At 36.2% G+C, this 17,545-nt stretch overlaps 1 protein-coding gene across 3 annotated transcripts in view; it reads right to left on the reverse strand.

Moving 5' to 3' along the window:
• The window catches only part of sdk1b (sidekick cell adhesion molecule 1b), a 370,259-nt gene that overhangs the window by 235,841 nt on the left and 116,873 nt on the right, over positions 1–17,545 (reverse strand). For all 3 annotated transcript variants that reach the window (XM_082163612.1, XM_082163613.1, XM_082163611.1), the window contains exon 6: positions 13,753–13,886. In XM_082163612.1, the coding sequence (XP_082019738.1) occupies positions 13,753–13,886 (134 nt within the window). The remainder of the gene's footprint in view (positions 1–13,752; positions 13,887–17,545) is intronic.

Raw genomic sequence — 17,545 nt, forward strand, 5'->3', positions numbered from 1 at the left:
TCATAAGAGCTGGATTTCACCATTTCCCTTGAGAGTACTAACAGACTTAGCTATTAATATACTTTCAGGGCTCATTTTAATCGAACGTATCTTCCTGTTCTGCCGGCAGAGATCTTTTGATCATGCCAAGAATGTAGGAGGAACGCCGGTTAATTAAGAAGTATGACCCAAAAGAACTTCACAGATCACCTTTGAACACTGTCAGTGAATGGCAAATTGCTCGATCAGGAAAAACTTGAAACATCTTCACCTAGAAGTTTCGGTCCTTTTGGTATATCAATTTGAGTCAAGAATAATAAAATGATGTTTTTCTAGTTTAGTTTGGGATTTTGCAACCATTTTGCTCGATGAATCTCATTCAAATAGCTTGTGAAACCATTTGATTTTAAATCACTTAAACTTAATCACTTAAACTATACTTAAAAATCAGTTTCACAAATGATTCGCTGAAATTTGATATCCTTGTGTTTCATGAATAAGCTGCAAATGTCTACTACACCACAAAACGAGACATTTTGTCATGATTTTGCTTTCTTTTTCATCTTGTTGAGCTTAATAGCCCCTTATCAATTTCTGTTCTACATTACCATATATGCATAAAAAAGTTCTGATGTACATTCGATTTTCTGATTTTCAAATGTCCTTTTATAGTTTTTGAAATATCAAACCATTTTGCACAATCAGCCTTATTCATACTGTTTATAAGACCTTGTTCACAAAAGCCCCGCCCAAAGTACAATCTCATTGGTCCAAAATCCCGCTCCACATATTAAGCATCTTACAATTTCCGATAGGCTGCGATTTAGTCATTTTGCAACATGTTTGCTTTCTGTGAGCACAGAATAATTACTTTGAAACAGCACAAGTCTTTTTGAAGGTAAATACTATACATCCATAATAAATAAGGATCTTCACAGTAATTAAGTCCAAAATCCCAACTACTATACACTCCTTGGTTCTGAATTGGCATGGACATGATCTCAAGTCCCGTGTGTCTGAGTGTGTGATCAGTTTAGTTGTCTTTTTAGGAGTACCTATTAGCCAGTTATTTTAGTCACGGCATGTCTGGTCATGTTTAATGGTCTTCATATTTGTCCCAAAATATGGTTTAAGCCTGCATCTAGTTTCCAAGAGTTCAGATTTTCATCACTAATAAATTGTGATTTTACCACAGGTCACTAAATAAAAATAAATGAATGTATATCAGCTGATATTGAACATAAATTGAACATAAAGGACCTTTATTAGTATCGAGTGAACCAGTTTGCACGTCTGAAAGTTATACAGTATGAGCAGCGCTTGTATATCTGACCTCTTAACGTGCATGTTAAGTGACGTGTAACGGCATTAATTAATTAAAAGTGTCAAAGTCATCCAGCCACAGCGGACCGAATTAAAGAGGTGACTCTCTGAGGGCTCTCAATATCACTGAGTCATACCACAGATCTACCTTCAGAAACTCGACGTGTTCAAACAGTCCTCCAGTCAAACTCATTACAGCTGTAAGTATATCCGTGAAGGTTAGAGTGTGATCTGAGATCTGAAGATACCTCAACATCTCCGAGCTGTTTAAAGTTGTGTGGTTAAACTCGGGTAATTGGGTCATGAGGTCTGTGACTCAGAGTCATGCCAAGTGAGTAAACAACAGTTGAGAGTTTTTAAAGTTATAAACAACAGCAGGGGCTTTAAGAGTTGTGCTCATTTGAGGATTCATTTAATAGTTCACTCAATGTTTATTCCTTTGTGCATTCATTCATTAACCCTTTGGCACGTACGATCACGCCGGTGTGATTAGAACGTTCAGTGCATCATACAGACTATGTAAAGTGACAACGTGTTTTATTCATATCAGATACACATTGTGTAGGTATTAGATATCTATAAAATCGACGTGTTCTAAATCCGACAGATCCGATTCTCTGAATTGCGGTGCAAACTAACATGCCAGCGCCTACATGTTATAGATCATCTAACATGATCATTATAAAGGTTTATTATAATAATAAGGTGATTTGTTCGCTGCCTTAAATATTTAAGTAAAACTGAGTTTTTTTTTTTTAACTGAGTTTTAAAAATGAGTTGAATCTTGTATAACTTATATAAAAACGTGAAGAATTCTTAACGTCCCCCTGTAGTCAATAATTGTATCACTTAAAATTAATCTTTGATCACCAAAATGACTTTTTTTTTTTAAATAAGTGAAAAAATGTTTTAGTCATGCCTTAAAATAACTTGAATGTAACTCTACACCCTTGTCTCATTTAGTATACGCTGTTCTATGAATATGCAAATTAGCCCCGCCTCCACTCACTCACGCCAGCTCAGAAATCCACTCGTTAACGATCACACGTTGACGTGATTGGTTACAGGGTAGTTTGTGACGTCAGAAACACCAGCGATTTCAATCCGCATTTTTGAGACCGTCTTTGGTTCACTGGAGTTTTAAGGAGAAAATACTCAGCAGTGGTGTTGACTTATGAATTTGCACATGGTTTGTCTTAAAGCATATTAAAAACATTACATATAAACAACATTAAAAGCTTGATTTTCACCACAGGGGGACTTGAACTTATTTTGTTGAGTTAAAGCAATGGTAAAAACCTATGTTGTTTAACTTACTGATCATATAATATTTTACAGTGTTCTAAAATAACGGTCACCTTAAACTTACTCTGGGGGTTCCGGGTCAGCTAAAATATTAAAGGGTGAAAGGGTTATTTTTTTTCTCAATCAATCACTTACTCTTCACTCACTTATTCATCTTTTCCACTTCAATCGATTATTTACTAATTCACTCACTTCATTCATTCAGCCCTCATGGAATGATTTCTGGAGGATCATGTGACACTGAAGACTGGAGCAATGATGCTGAGAAGTTAACAGGAATAAATTATGTTTTAAAAATTATTCAAATAGATAACGGTCTTTTTAAATGGTAATAATATTTCACAATATTGCGTTTTTTCTTTTCTTTTTTTTCAATCAAATAAATGCAGACTTGGTGAGTATAAGAAACGTACATTTAAAAAACATAAAAAAACTGAGCCCAAACTTTTGAACGGTGCCCTCATGTATATTGTTGAATGTGGATTAGAGAGGCTCAGGATGCTGCTGCTATGAAGCACACTGACAAACATGAATTAATCCAGTTTACTGTCTAGCTGCAGGAGTGACTCATAGGCAGCTTGACTCAGGGACATGTCAAGTTAGACACATTCAAATAAAAGCTTTCTGGTGTAAAACCACATCGTAATGGGAGGAAAAATAAATAAAAACAAACAATGTGATGCAAATACTACTCTAAACTCTCTCACACACGCACATACATATTGAAGACCTTCAGGGCTGAGGCCCAATGGAGTTTTAACATGGGGGATAAATTGCCTCAGACTTGACACTCAATGTGGGGTAAATCCAGATAACGATTCAAAGTAAATTTTGTTAAAGTCCCCCTGTGGTGGAAATCAAGCGTTTAATGTTGTTTTTATGACTATGTGGTGCTTTAAATATGCTTTAAGACAAACCATGTACAAAGGCATAAGTCAAAACAATTGCTGAGTATTTTCTCCTTAAAACTGCATTGAACCAAAGATGAGTTTTAAGGGATACAATTATTGACTACAGGGGGACTTTAACTTCTAGTTGCACACTAACATACAGATGGCATCAAAGTTAAAAGCCTGGACTACAAAACACAAATGTCCAATTTAAACCCTTCCTAAAGCAAGAAATAAGACTTTCTCTCCCACATATAACTTGCGGTATTCCTCCTTTTTTGGAGTTACTTGTTATTTAACAGACACTTTTTAATGGAAAAGTTCAGAGTAACTGCATGAGTTGCCCTGAAGCAATGGATTTAAATGAGACACAACGATAACAGAACCGGATTTTGATTTTAGTAGGTTTCTTTGAAATCCATCAGAAGTCCATATTCTTAAACAACACTCCCATGAAGAAGACCCTGAACACAGCACACTCTTTTATGCCTTTATTTCACTGCGGTCGAGTACTATCAAGTTTTAAAGGAAAATTATAATGGAAAAAAAAATTTGTTCTCTTGCACTTTGGCAATAAAAGAAGTGTATTACATACTAAAGAAAAAGTGATCTTCACCAGTAAGCAGAGGTTTATCAATCACAAAAGAAGGTATTTACAAATATAATCCATAAAAGTAGTGTCACACAAAACTAACATTAGTAACATTAAGAGTAAAGTGTTGTTATTGTTAAAACTAAACATGAAAAATTACAGAGCGCAGAGCTGTTGCCTTTGTATAACATCCTAAATCAGTCACTTATCAGATTCCATTTCGGTTCACTTAAGGCCCCGATATACTCATGGCAAAGTTAGCAGTTAAGAAAGCATCTGATCATAGCGACGTGGATATGTTTGCACAAGCTCTGCAATTCACACCTACAGTAAATTGTCACGTTTATTTATATAGCATTTCATCCAAGATATCGCTTTAAAGCTCTATAGGGTTACAGCATCATAAGGTTCTGCTATGCGGTTGCTAAGATACTAAAGGTGGTTGCTAGAGTGTTGCTATGCTCGGTTTCTTTAACTAAGGTGGTTTGAAGCTCTTTAAAGGTGTTTTTACTTGTGTCTGACATCGATGGACTGAACAGAAGAAATTAAAGACAGGTTAGGTGATTTGTTCCAGACACATTTTTTGTTTTTCTGGTTGAAAGTCTCTTCACATCCTGATAGCAAAGTGGTCTAAATATATTAATATGTATATACCTCGTCTGTTGAAGACGTAGGACCATAAAATGCTCATCCAATCAATACAATACAATCAATCAATTTCATACCTCTGCGCACCTGCTCACGCAGAAATTACATGTCATCAGCACATTTCATGATATACAGAGTTAGACACACGTCAGTCAGCAAGCACCAAAACCGAAACAGCAGCCACCTTTTACAGTTCCTCCTGAACCAAAACAACAAGCTTTTGCTATCACGCCATAACTACTGTAATTTGGAAGAGATGAAAACCTGTGATGTTATACTCGGAGCGGTCCGTGACTCGAATTTATGCCTTTCAGTGGCAACACTATCAACGGCACAATGAACCTGCAGCAGTCAGGTGGTACAGGTCAGTGCTCTTTAAGTTGTTTCTGTTCACTATTATTGTAATGTTATGTGCTTTGAGATATGAGGTAGTTTAACCGTCTCTCATGACGCTTTTGTTTGCTCCCTGCTGTACGCTTTGTGTTTTAAAGGAGGCGTGGCTTTGGAGACGCTCTGAAGGGAGGGTGGGATCTAATGCTTTCAAAGCTAGCTCGCTACTGCTAGCCTCTGAAGATTCCCTTCCCTACCTTTAACCAGAGAAGATTTTCATGTCAAAGAAGGCAGAGCCTCAGAGCACACCTTCCAATTACGTAATCGCCACCTATGGTAGTTTAAAGGTGTTTAGCAATCGTTTCCGGAAAGTTCGCTTTGGAAAGTTGTTTCGAACTCCTGAAATGAACTCCGAAGATCTTTGTTTTGGCCTTATTTTGTTCGAAACGACATCAAACCAGTTTGTTCTTCGATTTCGCCTAAAGTATGTTAGGGACTTTAGAATACAGCATACAACAAAGCAGCCCAGTGTGTTATATAGCAGAGTTAGTATGTCTACAGTGGATATTACAACAATTGTATCACTCAGGCCCATAAATACTGTATACACTTACAACCTTTACGATATGAACAGAGAAAAGGACACAAACATCTTTAGTGGACGGTAAAGAGGGAGGAAGCGACCTTTCAGTAAACTACTCAGACAATAACGAGTCTCTCTCTGTCCCTCCCCCCTCTCTTTCTGTCTTTATCTCTAATGATTTGGTTAATTCTCTTGAAGGAGACTTTGGCTCATGTTGTGCGAGTCAGCTGCCATTGTGAGATAAAAATTTGGCCTGCGTGTTCTAACTGGGAAAGACAAGACCCCGCTGAGGTCACAGACAAACACACGGACGGACACACACACACACACACACACACACACACACACACACACACACACACACACACACACACACACACACACACACACACACACACACACACACACACACACACACACACACACACACACACCGAACACAGCCTTGTGCCTGTAATTAAATATGAAGGGGAAAATCCTTCATTTTAAAACAAGGTGAGTAAATGGCTGTTTCTCAATTCCAAGAACGCAAAGAACAGACTTGCGTTCTCTTTGAGACTGGTCTTGCCAGGCGACCTTGAAAGAACGAACTCGGAAGGACGCGAGAACACAGAACGCATCTTTATGAGAATTGAGATGTGCTGCGATGCTGCTTAACTGACCATCTCGGCAAATACAACACAACATCACAAACATATGTCACAATCTTTTAAACATTTCTTTCATATTATTATAGACATTGTTTTCATAGTTTATATCTTTTTTATTTTACCATGTGTATTTATGAGTAGCCTATGTGTTACGTCAATGTTAAGATTCTTTTTAATATGCCAATAAAAATACTGCCGCTTTCTTAAGGTCTTTATCACTTTATTAAAATGAAGCAAAAGAGACAGACAAATGTAAACTTTCACGAGCTGTCACGTATTTCGAGCTTGCAGCGGGAATCTCTTAAGTGAGAACGAGAAGTTTAAAGCTTACAGCCTTCCGTACGTCGACTGCCCGCAACGTCTTCTGGGATTTTTAGCGGTTCGATTCTCTCAAGTCTGCATTTGATGCATCCTCGATATCAAGGACACATCCGGGCACTTCATGCGTCCTCTGTACTTGCGTTCTTGAGTATTGGAAATGAACTTCGATGGTTGATGATGACGTAGTACGAGAACACAAGGACACAAGATCACTGAAGAACGCATATTGAGAAACAGCCAATGTCTTTAAAGATGACGACAAATGTAGACAAAGAGGAAGGCCATGGAAAGCATATTCTACTTCCACTACTAAAAGTATCTCAGAATCAACTTAAGTCAGTATTTCCATCTGCTAAGAAGGAATTCAGAACAAGATTTTGGAAGTTGCAAATCAATCTGAAATGTAATGAACCTTGTTATAAGTTGGAAAACAAATAACAATCTACAACAGACAAATTGGGAGAAAACTTTCCAGTGAAGCCTTTTTGAGAAGGGAGGTTGTTTAAAAGTGACTGTGATAGATACTGACATACAGTAGATCTCCTGAAGAGAAATGACAGAATGAATGTCTTTTAAATTTCACCTTCTAAAGCAACAGCAAAGTCATATCGAGAATATCCTGACAAACACTCGAAGGCAGGCTGACAACAAAGATGCAATACACTGAAATAGCTAACAAAATACTTGAAGAGAACCAACTATATAAGATATTTGGTACCACTTTCTAGGAGGTCTGTAAAAAGACTTATAAACATATTCATAGTGCCTCATAAAACATATTATAGTCCATTATATGCATGATTTAATTGGTGCTAATTGTGTATTTAATGCATACTCATAAAGTACTATAATGTATTATAACTGGATAAAATAATATAATAGAACATATAACAGACATATAAAAGGTGAATTAAAAGACATTGCAAAAGTATGATAATGCATCAAAGATGTATTATATACAAATGTATTGTATACAGTGGGGACTAAAAGTCTGAGACTGCAATGAAAATCTGGGATTTATTTCATTTAAACCTGCACTTAAATAAGTTCTGGGTTACAATTAGAAGTTACGATATAAATTAAGTAATATTTAAGATTTTGCACTATTATAGGTCACTGATCAAATTGACCATGTTTAAACTTCTTTGTAAAGGTCAGAAGTTTTCATATCATGCTGGATAAAATGGATAATCAGGCTTGCACAACCTTGTGGAGTCCCTGACATGTTCATCACAAAAAGTTTAATTGCAAATTAGATCATCAGCAGCATACTAATTTGTTAATATGAAAATAATGCAAAATAAGAGCATTTTCACTAGTGGTGATTTTATACAAGGAATTTGATTATTAATTATATTGACTTTATGGTTTTTGATTACGGAATCAGCAAAAATAAATAAAAAAATTTTCCTTTAGAGACGTGTTTATGTGCACAGATTTGACTTGAGCGTTCATGCATGATCATTAACAACATAAAGCTTTGCTGTCTGCTTCTGATGTTAGTATACTTCATCATAACTCCTACTGTTCCATAGCACCATCACCCATCACTCACAATCACAGCAGGCCTGTGTTTCATCAAATCGTTCTATTTGATTTGATTTGATTTGATTGAAACAGAAAAGCAGGACAGTATTAAACTTACAGATTAATCAAATATATATAAAAAACGGTGACTGAAGCAATATCAAACACCAGATCCAGAGATGGTTGGACAAATAACTGTTGGCTGTAAATCTCATCTAAAGATTAATGAGCATGTAATTTTCCAGATGTGTTAATCCTGAGCTGGATATGTTTTAATCTTGAGGATTAGATGTTTGGGACAATGATAAACTTGACTGGATTACAGTCTTCACATTTAGTGGCAGTGTTTGAAAGGTTTTGCTGATTAAGGATGAAATTTGCAATATTTTCAGAGAAATAACATGGACATTAACATAACACACTGAGGTAAATTCAGTAATTGAGTCTTTTTTTCCTTTTCTTTTTTAAGAAATCAACACTTTTTTCCACAAGGGCACAATAATGAATAAAAAAGTGTCAGCAATGTTACAAAAGTTTTTTTTTTGTCTTTTTTAAAATAAATGTTTTTGAACCTTATTAAGCAGTACACCTGTTTTCAACATTGATAACAAAAAAACAAAAAAACATTTCTTTAACCCTCTGGTGCTGTTTGGTCATTTTCGACCGAAAAATTTTATGTTTCGTTTTTTAGATGTTTTTACTTCATCGGAATGGTACGAAACTTGGAAACTTGGTTTTGGAATTTGCAGTGTGAACACGAAAAAAAAAAAAAATCATGGACATGATTTGAAAAGGTTAAATGGTCCTGAAAAAAAAATAGCCACACTTGTATTATTCGCAGTCAAAAACGACCACAGAAGAAATAAATGGGAGAAAAATTTCATCTATTGGAGACATTTGGTACTGCACACATACAACATCTTACTGAAAGCTTATTTTTTTTAGATATCAACCTCAAATTCAGAACACAGCTTGTTTAGATTTATGGCTTTGATTTTCTCACTGTTTTAGAGTAAAACGTGTTTTGGAAAATATTTATTTCATATAAGAATTGAAAAAATTGTAAAACTGTATAACTTTTTCACTTCAGCAATAATCAGCCATGAGTCGTCTTTAAATAGAGACCAAACTTAAGTCTACAAAGCATTGAAGATTTATGACAGTTTAAGGAAATTTCATTTTCAGCTCCGTGTTCAAAAAGTGAATAAATGGATTATAACTACTGCATAAATATAATTTTGTATAAAATATAATTTAAATCCCCATCGAACCACTTATCAAACTAAAAATATTGTACAATCCTTTCATTAAAAAAAAAAAAAAAAAAAAAATCTGTCATTTTTGGCCGACTCGCGAATAGTACCAGACTAAGCACAAAATCAAGAAACATTTCTTTTAGAATGATTACAAAGATTTCTGAAGAATCATGTGACACTGAGAACTAAAATAAAGGCTGCTGAAAATTGAGCTTTGCCATCGTAAATCACATTGTTAAACATTAAAATAGGAAACAGGAGAACAATTATCGACTACCTTCAGACAATAAAAACTGAAACTGAAAAACAACAAAATACTGAATTAATTTTGTTGAGTGTACACAATAAACCAATAACTCTCACATTTGATTTTGATTTGACTCTCAAATGTGATAGTCACTATAAAATTACATTGTCTAAGTGGCCAAGATGTCGAAACATTCAGAAAAAGGAAGGGACAGAGACAAAGAAAGATAGAAAGCTACTAGTCGTATCTCCAGAGACAAGAAGAGGCAGGAACAGAGATTCTGTGAGACAATTAAAAATGCATATGACACCAGGGACAAGAGTCTGATGAGTTTAGTTTTAAACCATGCATAATCAACATCTGGCACGCAAGCACTGGCAAACAATGTAAACAGAAAGAAAAAAAGACAAGAAAGAGACACAGACTGTCAAAATACTTCTAGATGTTTAAGTGCGTGCTGTCATTGACAAGAATCTCATATTATTTATTCAGCCACCCATAGACCACCAAAAACCAGATAAACCTGCTCTAAACAACATACACCACCACCAACTGATCCAGTGCATTAGGTTTCATTTAAACATTGGTGGGACATGACTCAAAATATTAATGTTGACATTTGCTTGTAATGTGAGCATGGTGTGATATAGTGTCAGTTAATATGAAAAACAGTCTGTAGCTCAGATACTAATTCAGATGCTAATATTCAACTAGATACACGGTTGGACAATTAAACTGACCCACATAGAGTTGAAGGTTTCACACCTACAGTACATATGTGTATATCAAATATTGCAATCCACACAACATAATGGGAGATATATCAGAGTTCAAAAGACGATGAATTGTTGGTACGCATTTCGCTGGATCATCTGTGACCAGGACAGCAAGTCTTTGTGGTGTATCAGGTTAATGTTGGCATACCACCACATAAGACGAACCAAATTCAACAGGAGTAATTGTCAATAATAAGAGTCAATATTCATGGTCAGGCTGCTACAGCCAAACCTTTGGTCACTCATGCCAATGGCAAATGTCAGGTTTCAATGGTGCCAACAGTAAATCTTGGGACTTGGACAATGTGAAAGACGCATTGTTCTCTGATGAGTCCATCTTCTTTTCCACATTCGGGAGAGTAACGGTGTGCTGAGGCCTAACACCCAGACTGGTGCTGCCCAAAGTGAAACACGGGGGTGGATCAGTGATGGTTTGGGCTGCAATATCATAGACACACTAACTGTGCTAGATGAGCTGCCAAGGACTATCAAACCATTCTGGACGACCATGTGCACATAACGGTTCAAAAATTGTATCCTGAAGGTGGTGCCGTGCATCAGGATGCTAATGCATTCATATACTCAGCAAGACTTGTGACAGAATGGCTTGATGAAAATCTTCCGTGGCCTGCACAGTCACCAGATATGAATATTATTGGGGCACTTTGGGGTGTTTTGGAGGAGCAAGTCAGAAAACGTTTTCCTCCCCCAGCATCACGTGACCTGGCCACTGTTCTGGAAGAGGAATGGTTCAAAATCCCTCCGGCCACAGTGCAGGACATGTATCTGTCATTCCTAAGATGAATTGATGCTGTATTGGAAGCAAAAAGAGGTCCTACACCATACTAATAAATTATTGTGGTCTAAAACCAGGTGTTTCAGTTTCATTGTCCAACCCCTGCATATTTTCATACATGTCTATTAGAGTGCAAGGATTTGAAAGAATAGTAAATTCTCTCTGAAGCGATCTCATTTGTACGTTGAACTTGGCAGGCATTGTAATGTCAACACAACATCAAATAGTGACGGCATCTAAAGCTGTTTTCACACTTAGTTGTTTTGTTTATCAGAGTTATGCTTTTGGGTATGAATCACGGTACATTTGCATGGCCATTCCAATTGCATATTGACATCTGTGTAATAACATGAAAAACCCATTATTTGATATATTTTGATTGTGCCCTGAAGAGTTATAATGTGCTCCTCAATTTAGGAGCCCATGTGCTCCTAGGGGGGGAAAGGTAAGCATCAAGCCATGTCAGTAAATGATAGAGAAACTTTATCTGAGAAAGTTTGTAATGGCAAATTTATAAATGAAATCCAGATGGGACTAATAATAAATAGTATTTTTTTATTTTTTTTTTATTATAACCAACGTTAAAGAAGTATCACATTTTTAAATCAAACAGAACAGAATAAAATGTTATAATATCAAATTAGGTAAACCTGTTAACTGTGTTAAACAAATTGAATACAATTTATTATAAGTATAGTGAGATCAACCCTTGAATTCAATTAATTTTATTCAATGTTTAATTAATTCATACAATGTTTAAATGCCATCAGTAGCTGATGTTGTTGCGGGCGGACATGTATGCATGCTAAAACCACAATTTATCGACAAATACATCCGCATATTAATGAGATACTACTCTTTCTCTCTCTGTCTTTCTCTCTCCAGATGTCATCATCTGGTTTCCATCGTCTGGTCCAGATGGATGCTTACCCTCTCTCCCTACTCAGCCTCTCACAACCACTGACAACATGCAGAGAGATGAGTCACACACAAAACCACTCTTATACTCGCAGAAGACAGTGAGAGCTGCTGAAAAAGTCAAATAAAGTGACATGCTAGCCTCCATTTCCATGGTTACATAGATTCGGTTGTGTTTACAGTGACACTATGAAAGGTGTGCGTGTGAGTTATATGATAGGCTAAACTTCAAGGTTGGGCTTTTTAACATCCTTACTTTATGATGCCATCTCTCTTTGATCCAGTAATGTCTCAAAATATTAATATTAATGTTGATGCTTGAAATGTGAGCATGTTGTGATATAGTTATGTTAATATCAAAAGCAGTATCTTTGTGCTAATATATACTGTATTTACACACACACACACACACACACACACACACACACACACACACACACACACACACACACACACACACACACACACACACACACACACACACACACACACAACTGTTAGGGTCATTAAGATAAAAAAAAAAAAAATTCTTCTATCTACCTCTACCACAAACTTTAAAACACAAACCAAACACCAATATCTGTCAAATCTAAGTACGTCCTGTGTTTTAAATTTGAATATACCAGCAACCGAACCCCCTAAAAGACTTATGGAACAATATGGCCAAATATTTATTTATTTTTTATTCCCAAAAGCTCTTCAAATTCTTAAAGGTCAATACAGAGGGACTTACAAATAATTCGAATAAATTAATTAAACAGCAGTGATTTTGGGGTTAAAAAAGCCTCCTGCTGTCAGCTCTCTACTCATTGCTTCTTTGTTTTTCTCCTGCTTGTGTCCTTGTCATATTCATTCAACTCAAAACTCTGTTTGTGAAATTTCCGGTCCTTTAAAACAACTTTCAGCATCTCCTTTGCGTCTCCAACTAAATTTTTTATTAGAAAAAAATGACAATTCTCCAAATGGTGGATTTGACTGACAGTTGTGAACCTCTTATCCCCAAAAACACTGCAGAAAAACTAATGACTAAAAGAGATGATTTTCATGTGGAACACTTTCCTTAACCTTTTGTTCGTCTAGTTTTACAATCATTTTGAAATTAAATTTAGCAAGTTCTTCTGCAAAGTACTTTTTTGTCACAGCACTTTAAAAAGTAGCTGGTTGTTTAAACAAAGGTATGAAAAAAATCCAGCTTTAATTAGGAGTTAAAACAACTCTCTCCTTCAGTCCCAGTGGAAGGACAAAATTAATATCCTTTAAAAACCAAACGACAGAATGTGCCGCACAACACGCGCGGTTGTTTCAGCAGCATATTGACAGTACAGAGAAATGAGATGGTTGAAAATGTGAAAGGTGAATCAGAGGGTCAATGTGTTTAATTTAAAAGCACATCCACTTCACAAAAAAAGTCAATATTTTGTCCCAGAGAGCCGATCTGAATGAGAACAACATGAAAAATATTACCATTTCACATCACAATTTTAAATCACACCACACAATCACAGAGGATGCCTATATATAATCTATCATTGATGACCCATCAATTACAAATTAACGTATTTGACAACATTACATATTACACAACCATATATACATACTGTAAAAACTTACTTGCTATACTCAGGTAAATTGAAGGGCTAGTTTTGTTTTCTCCATTGCGTTCATTAACAGCCTGTACGTAATACCGTCCTGCATCTGCTGCCGTCGTACCCAACACCACGAGCTGATTGTCCAATGTTATTGCTCTGAAACCAAAAGAGAAACAAACAAAACACATGTAAGAATGGTGAACAAGACTGTCCACTTGTGTTTTCATTTCCTTTCTAATCTCAGGGTGACCTGTATCAAATCAATTTGCTTATTTGTAAAACTGAGCCAAGTGAAGTACTAATGAAAGCACATGAGTGTTTCATTATTTTAGTTCTGGATGGCCTCATCGGCGAGAGGGCAACATGATAATTACTCGTTTCAGCACACGTGCACAAATCAATACATCACTGGACACAATGAAAAATGAACGTGCACAAACACGCATACACGTCCACTTACATTAACCAAGGCTTTTTGCCACTTTTTGAACCGATATTTTTATCTCTCTCGAGGACAGGAAAAAAATAACTCACCAAAGAAAAACACAACAAAATGAATAAGGAAAGAAGGGAGAGTGGGTTTTCATGTTACTCTATGGCCGGTGTTCAATAGCGCTCTTGTGAGAAACGTCAATAGAGCTTTCAAATTTTCACACACACATGACACAATCACACCTTTATATGAGGCAAGTTTTTAGAAGCACTAAGAGCTCCATACTGTAGTCACCATAAAAGAAGTGTCACCGCCACAACTAGATGTGCCACACCCAGTGAAACTGCTGAAAGCCCTGGACAAAATGACATTACCGTCTGTCAGAAATCCACAGAGATTTTAGACTGCTGCTGAAAAGCCTTGTCTAAAAAAGTGAAGGAAACAGGGGGGGGAAATACAGACAGATGCTTACACATATCAACATTTAATTCAAATCTAGTATACTATATACAGCTGATATAAAAAGTATACACAATCCTGTTAAAATGCCAGGTTCTTGTGATGTAAAAGAATGAGACAAAGATAAATCATGTCAGAACTTTTTCCACCTTTAATGTGACCTATAACGTGAACAATTCAATTGAAAAACAAACTGAAATCTTTGAGAGAAAAAAAAACAAAACACTCACAATAACCTGGTTGCATAAGTGTGCACACCCTTAAACTAATACTTTGTTGAAGCACCTTTTGATTTTATTACAGCACTTTTGGGTAGGAGTCTATTATCATGGCACATCTTGACGTGGCAATATTTGCCCACTCTTCTTTGCAAAAGCGCTCCAACTCTGTCAGATTGTCGAGGACATCTCCTGTGCACAGCCCTCTTCAGATCACCCCACATATGTTCAATTGGATTCAGGTCTGGGCTCTGGCTGGGCCATTCCAAAATGTTAATCTTCTTCTGGTGAAGCCATGCTTTTGTGGATTTGGATGTGTGCTTTGGGTCGTTGTCATGCTGAAAGGTGAACTTCCTCTTCAACGGACGCCTGAAGGTTTTGTGGCAAAATTGCCTGGTATTTGGAACTGTTCATAATTCCCTCCACCCTGACTAATGCCCCGGTTCCAGCTGAAGAAAAACAGCCCCAGAGCATGACGCTGCCACCACCATGCTTCACTGTGGGTATGGTGTTCTTTGGGTGATGTGCAGTGCAAACATACCTTTTGGAATTATGGCCAAAAAGTTCAACCTTGGTTTCATCAGACCATAACACATTTTCCCACGTGCTTTTGTGGGACTTGATGTTTGTTTTTGTAAACTTCAGCCGAATGGATGTTTTTCTTTGTAAGAAAAGGCTTTTGTCTTGCCACCCTACCCCATAGCCCATTCATATGAAGAATACGGGAGATTGTTGTCTCATGTAGCACACAGCCAGTATTTGACAGAAATTGCCAGAAATTGCTGTAGGCCTCTTGGAAGCCTCCCTGACCAGTTTTCTTCTCGTCTTTTCATCGATTTTGGAGGGACGTCCAGTTCTGGGCAATGTCTCTGTTGTTGTGCCATATTTTCTCCACTTGATGATGACTGTCTTCACTCTGTTCCATGGTATATCTAATGCTTTGGTAATTCTTTTGTACCCTTCTCCTGACTGATATCTTTCAACAATGAGATCCCTCTGATGCTTTGGAAGCTCTCTGTAGACCATGGCTTTTGCTCTGAGATGCAAATAAGAAAATGTCAGAAAAATCCTACTAGAACAGCTGAACTTTATTTGTGATTAATCAAAGTCACTGTAAATGATGGCAGGCGTGCAATGACTTCTATTTAACATGAGTTTGAATGTGATTGGATAATTCTGAACACAGCCAAATCCCCAGTTATAAGACGGTGTGCACACTTATGCAACCAGGTCACTGTAAGGTTTTTATTTTTCATTTTTCCCCCTCAAAGATTTCAATTTGTTTTTCAATTCACATTATAGGTCACATTAAGACTAAGAGTGAAAAAAGTTCTGACATGATTTATCTTTGTCTCATTCTTTTAAATCACAAGAACCTGGCATTTTAACAGGGGTGTGTAGACTTTTTGTATCCACTGTATATATATATATATATATATATATATATATATATATGTGTGTGTGTGTGTGTGTGTGTGTGTGTGTGTGTGTGTGTGTAGTGATACTAAATAGGATATGTTGTTTGCAATGAGGACTTGTTGTTTTTAACACAGGTTTGAAAAACATGTGTCTTCCACAAAATATGTATATTTAAAATGGCTTTTCAGCTAAATTTAAATAGCAAAATAAATATGAAATTTATGAAACTACAAAAATGGACACAAAACAACCATTGTTTTCAACATCAGAAATTGTAAATAATTAGCTATATAAAATTACAAATTGCCCCGGTCTGACATTATTCTGAAAAATACTTTTGTCCTGAGAATACAGTTTATCATTTATGTGAAAATCTACCTACATTATATAATATTATATTATAGTCTGAATGAAAGCTAGTGTAGTTCAATTATGTTCACTTGTGTACGCAAAAATATGATGATATTGACTTTTTATTTTGGAAGACCAAATTAAAATCAAACAAAAAAAATCTATAATCTGAAAGAGCTGTTTAAAAACTAATGAACAAGCATTTATTATAGTTAATGGGATACAGCCCTAACATAAAATCAACATTTATTTATTGTTGTATTCGATTAAGATGTACATTACATTGTCCATTTAGTAGTGCGCAAGTTATACTTTTAAAAGTTGAAAGTTCCCTTTCATTGTAATAGCATGAAAAGAAGCGACAAAAGAGCACTTTTGCTGTCATTGAAATTCTCTATGTTCCAGGGAAAAAAGTCTTACAGGTTTGGAACAACATGAAGGTGAGTAAATGCTAATAGAATATAAATTTTTTGAGTGAACTATCCCTTTAACAAGAAAGTACAGGAGTCTGTTCTTACAGTACTTATATGGTGAAGTTATCATTTCCATTATATAACCATAAAACATGGTGGAAATTCCAGGTGGAAGGATACTGTTGGGATTACACACTGTAGGGCTGCTGTGAGCAGACTCTTTCAGCACTGCTTTAACTCAACCTCAATAATTTAAATTACATCTAAGAATAAAAATGATGCTGTAGCAACTCAAATAATGACAAAGATGACGATGAAGAGGAGAAAAAAAAAAAACATTTGTCGTGACTTTGACTATTCGTTTATGTAAGTGTAATTTCTCCCAAATCCTGACGCAATGGCAGACCTCCGAAACGGTGGCCAAAGCCTACAGTAATCTAAAAACAGAGGAGCTCAGTGTTTTAATGCATGAGCCACCGTGTAATGTCAATAAAGTCCAGTCATGGGTGACAGTCCACATTT

This window comes from Leuciscus leuciscus (genome assembly GCF_965113295.1).
Source record: "Leuciscus leuciscus genome assembly, chromosome: 3".
Classification (NCBI taxonomy): Eukaryota; Metazoa; Chordata; class Actinopteri; order Cypriniformes; family Leuciscidae; genus Leuciscus; species Leuciscus leuciscus.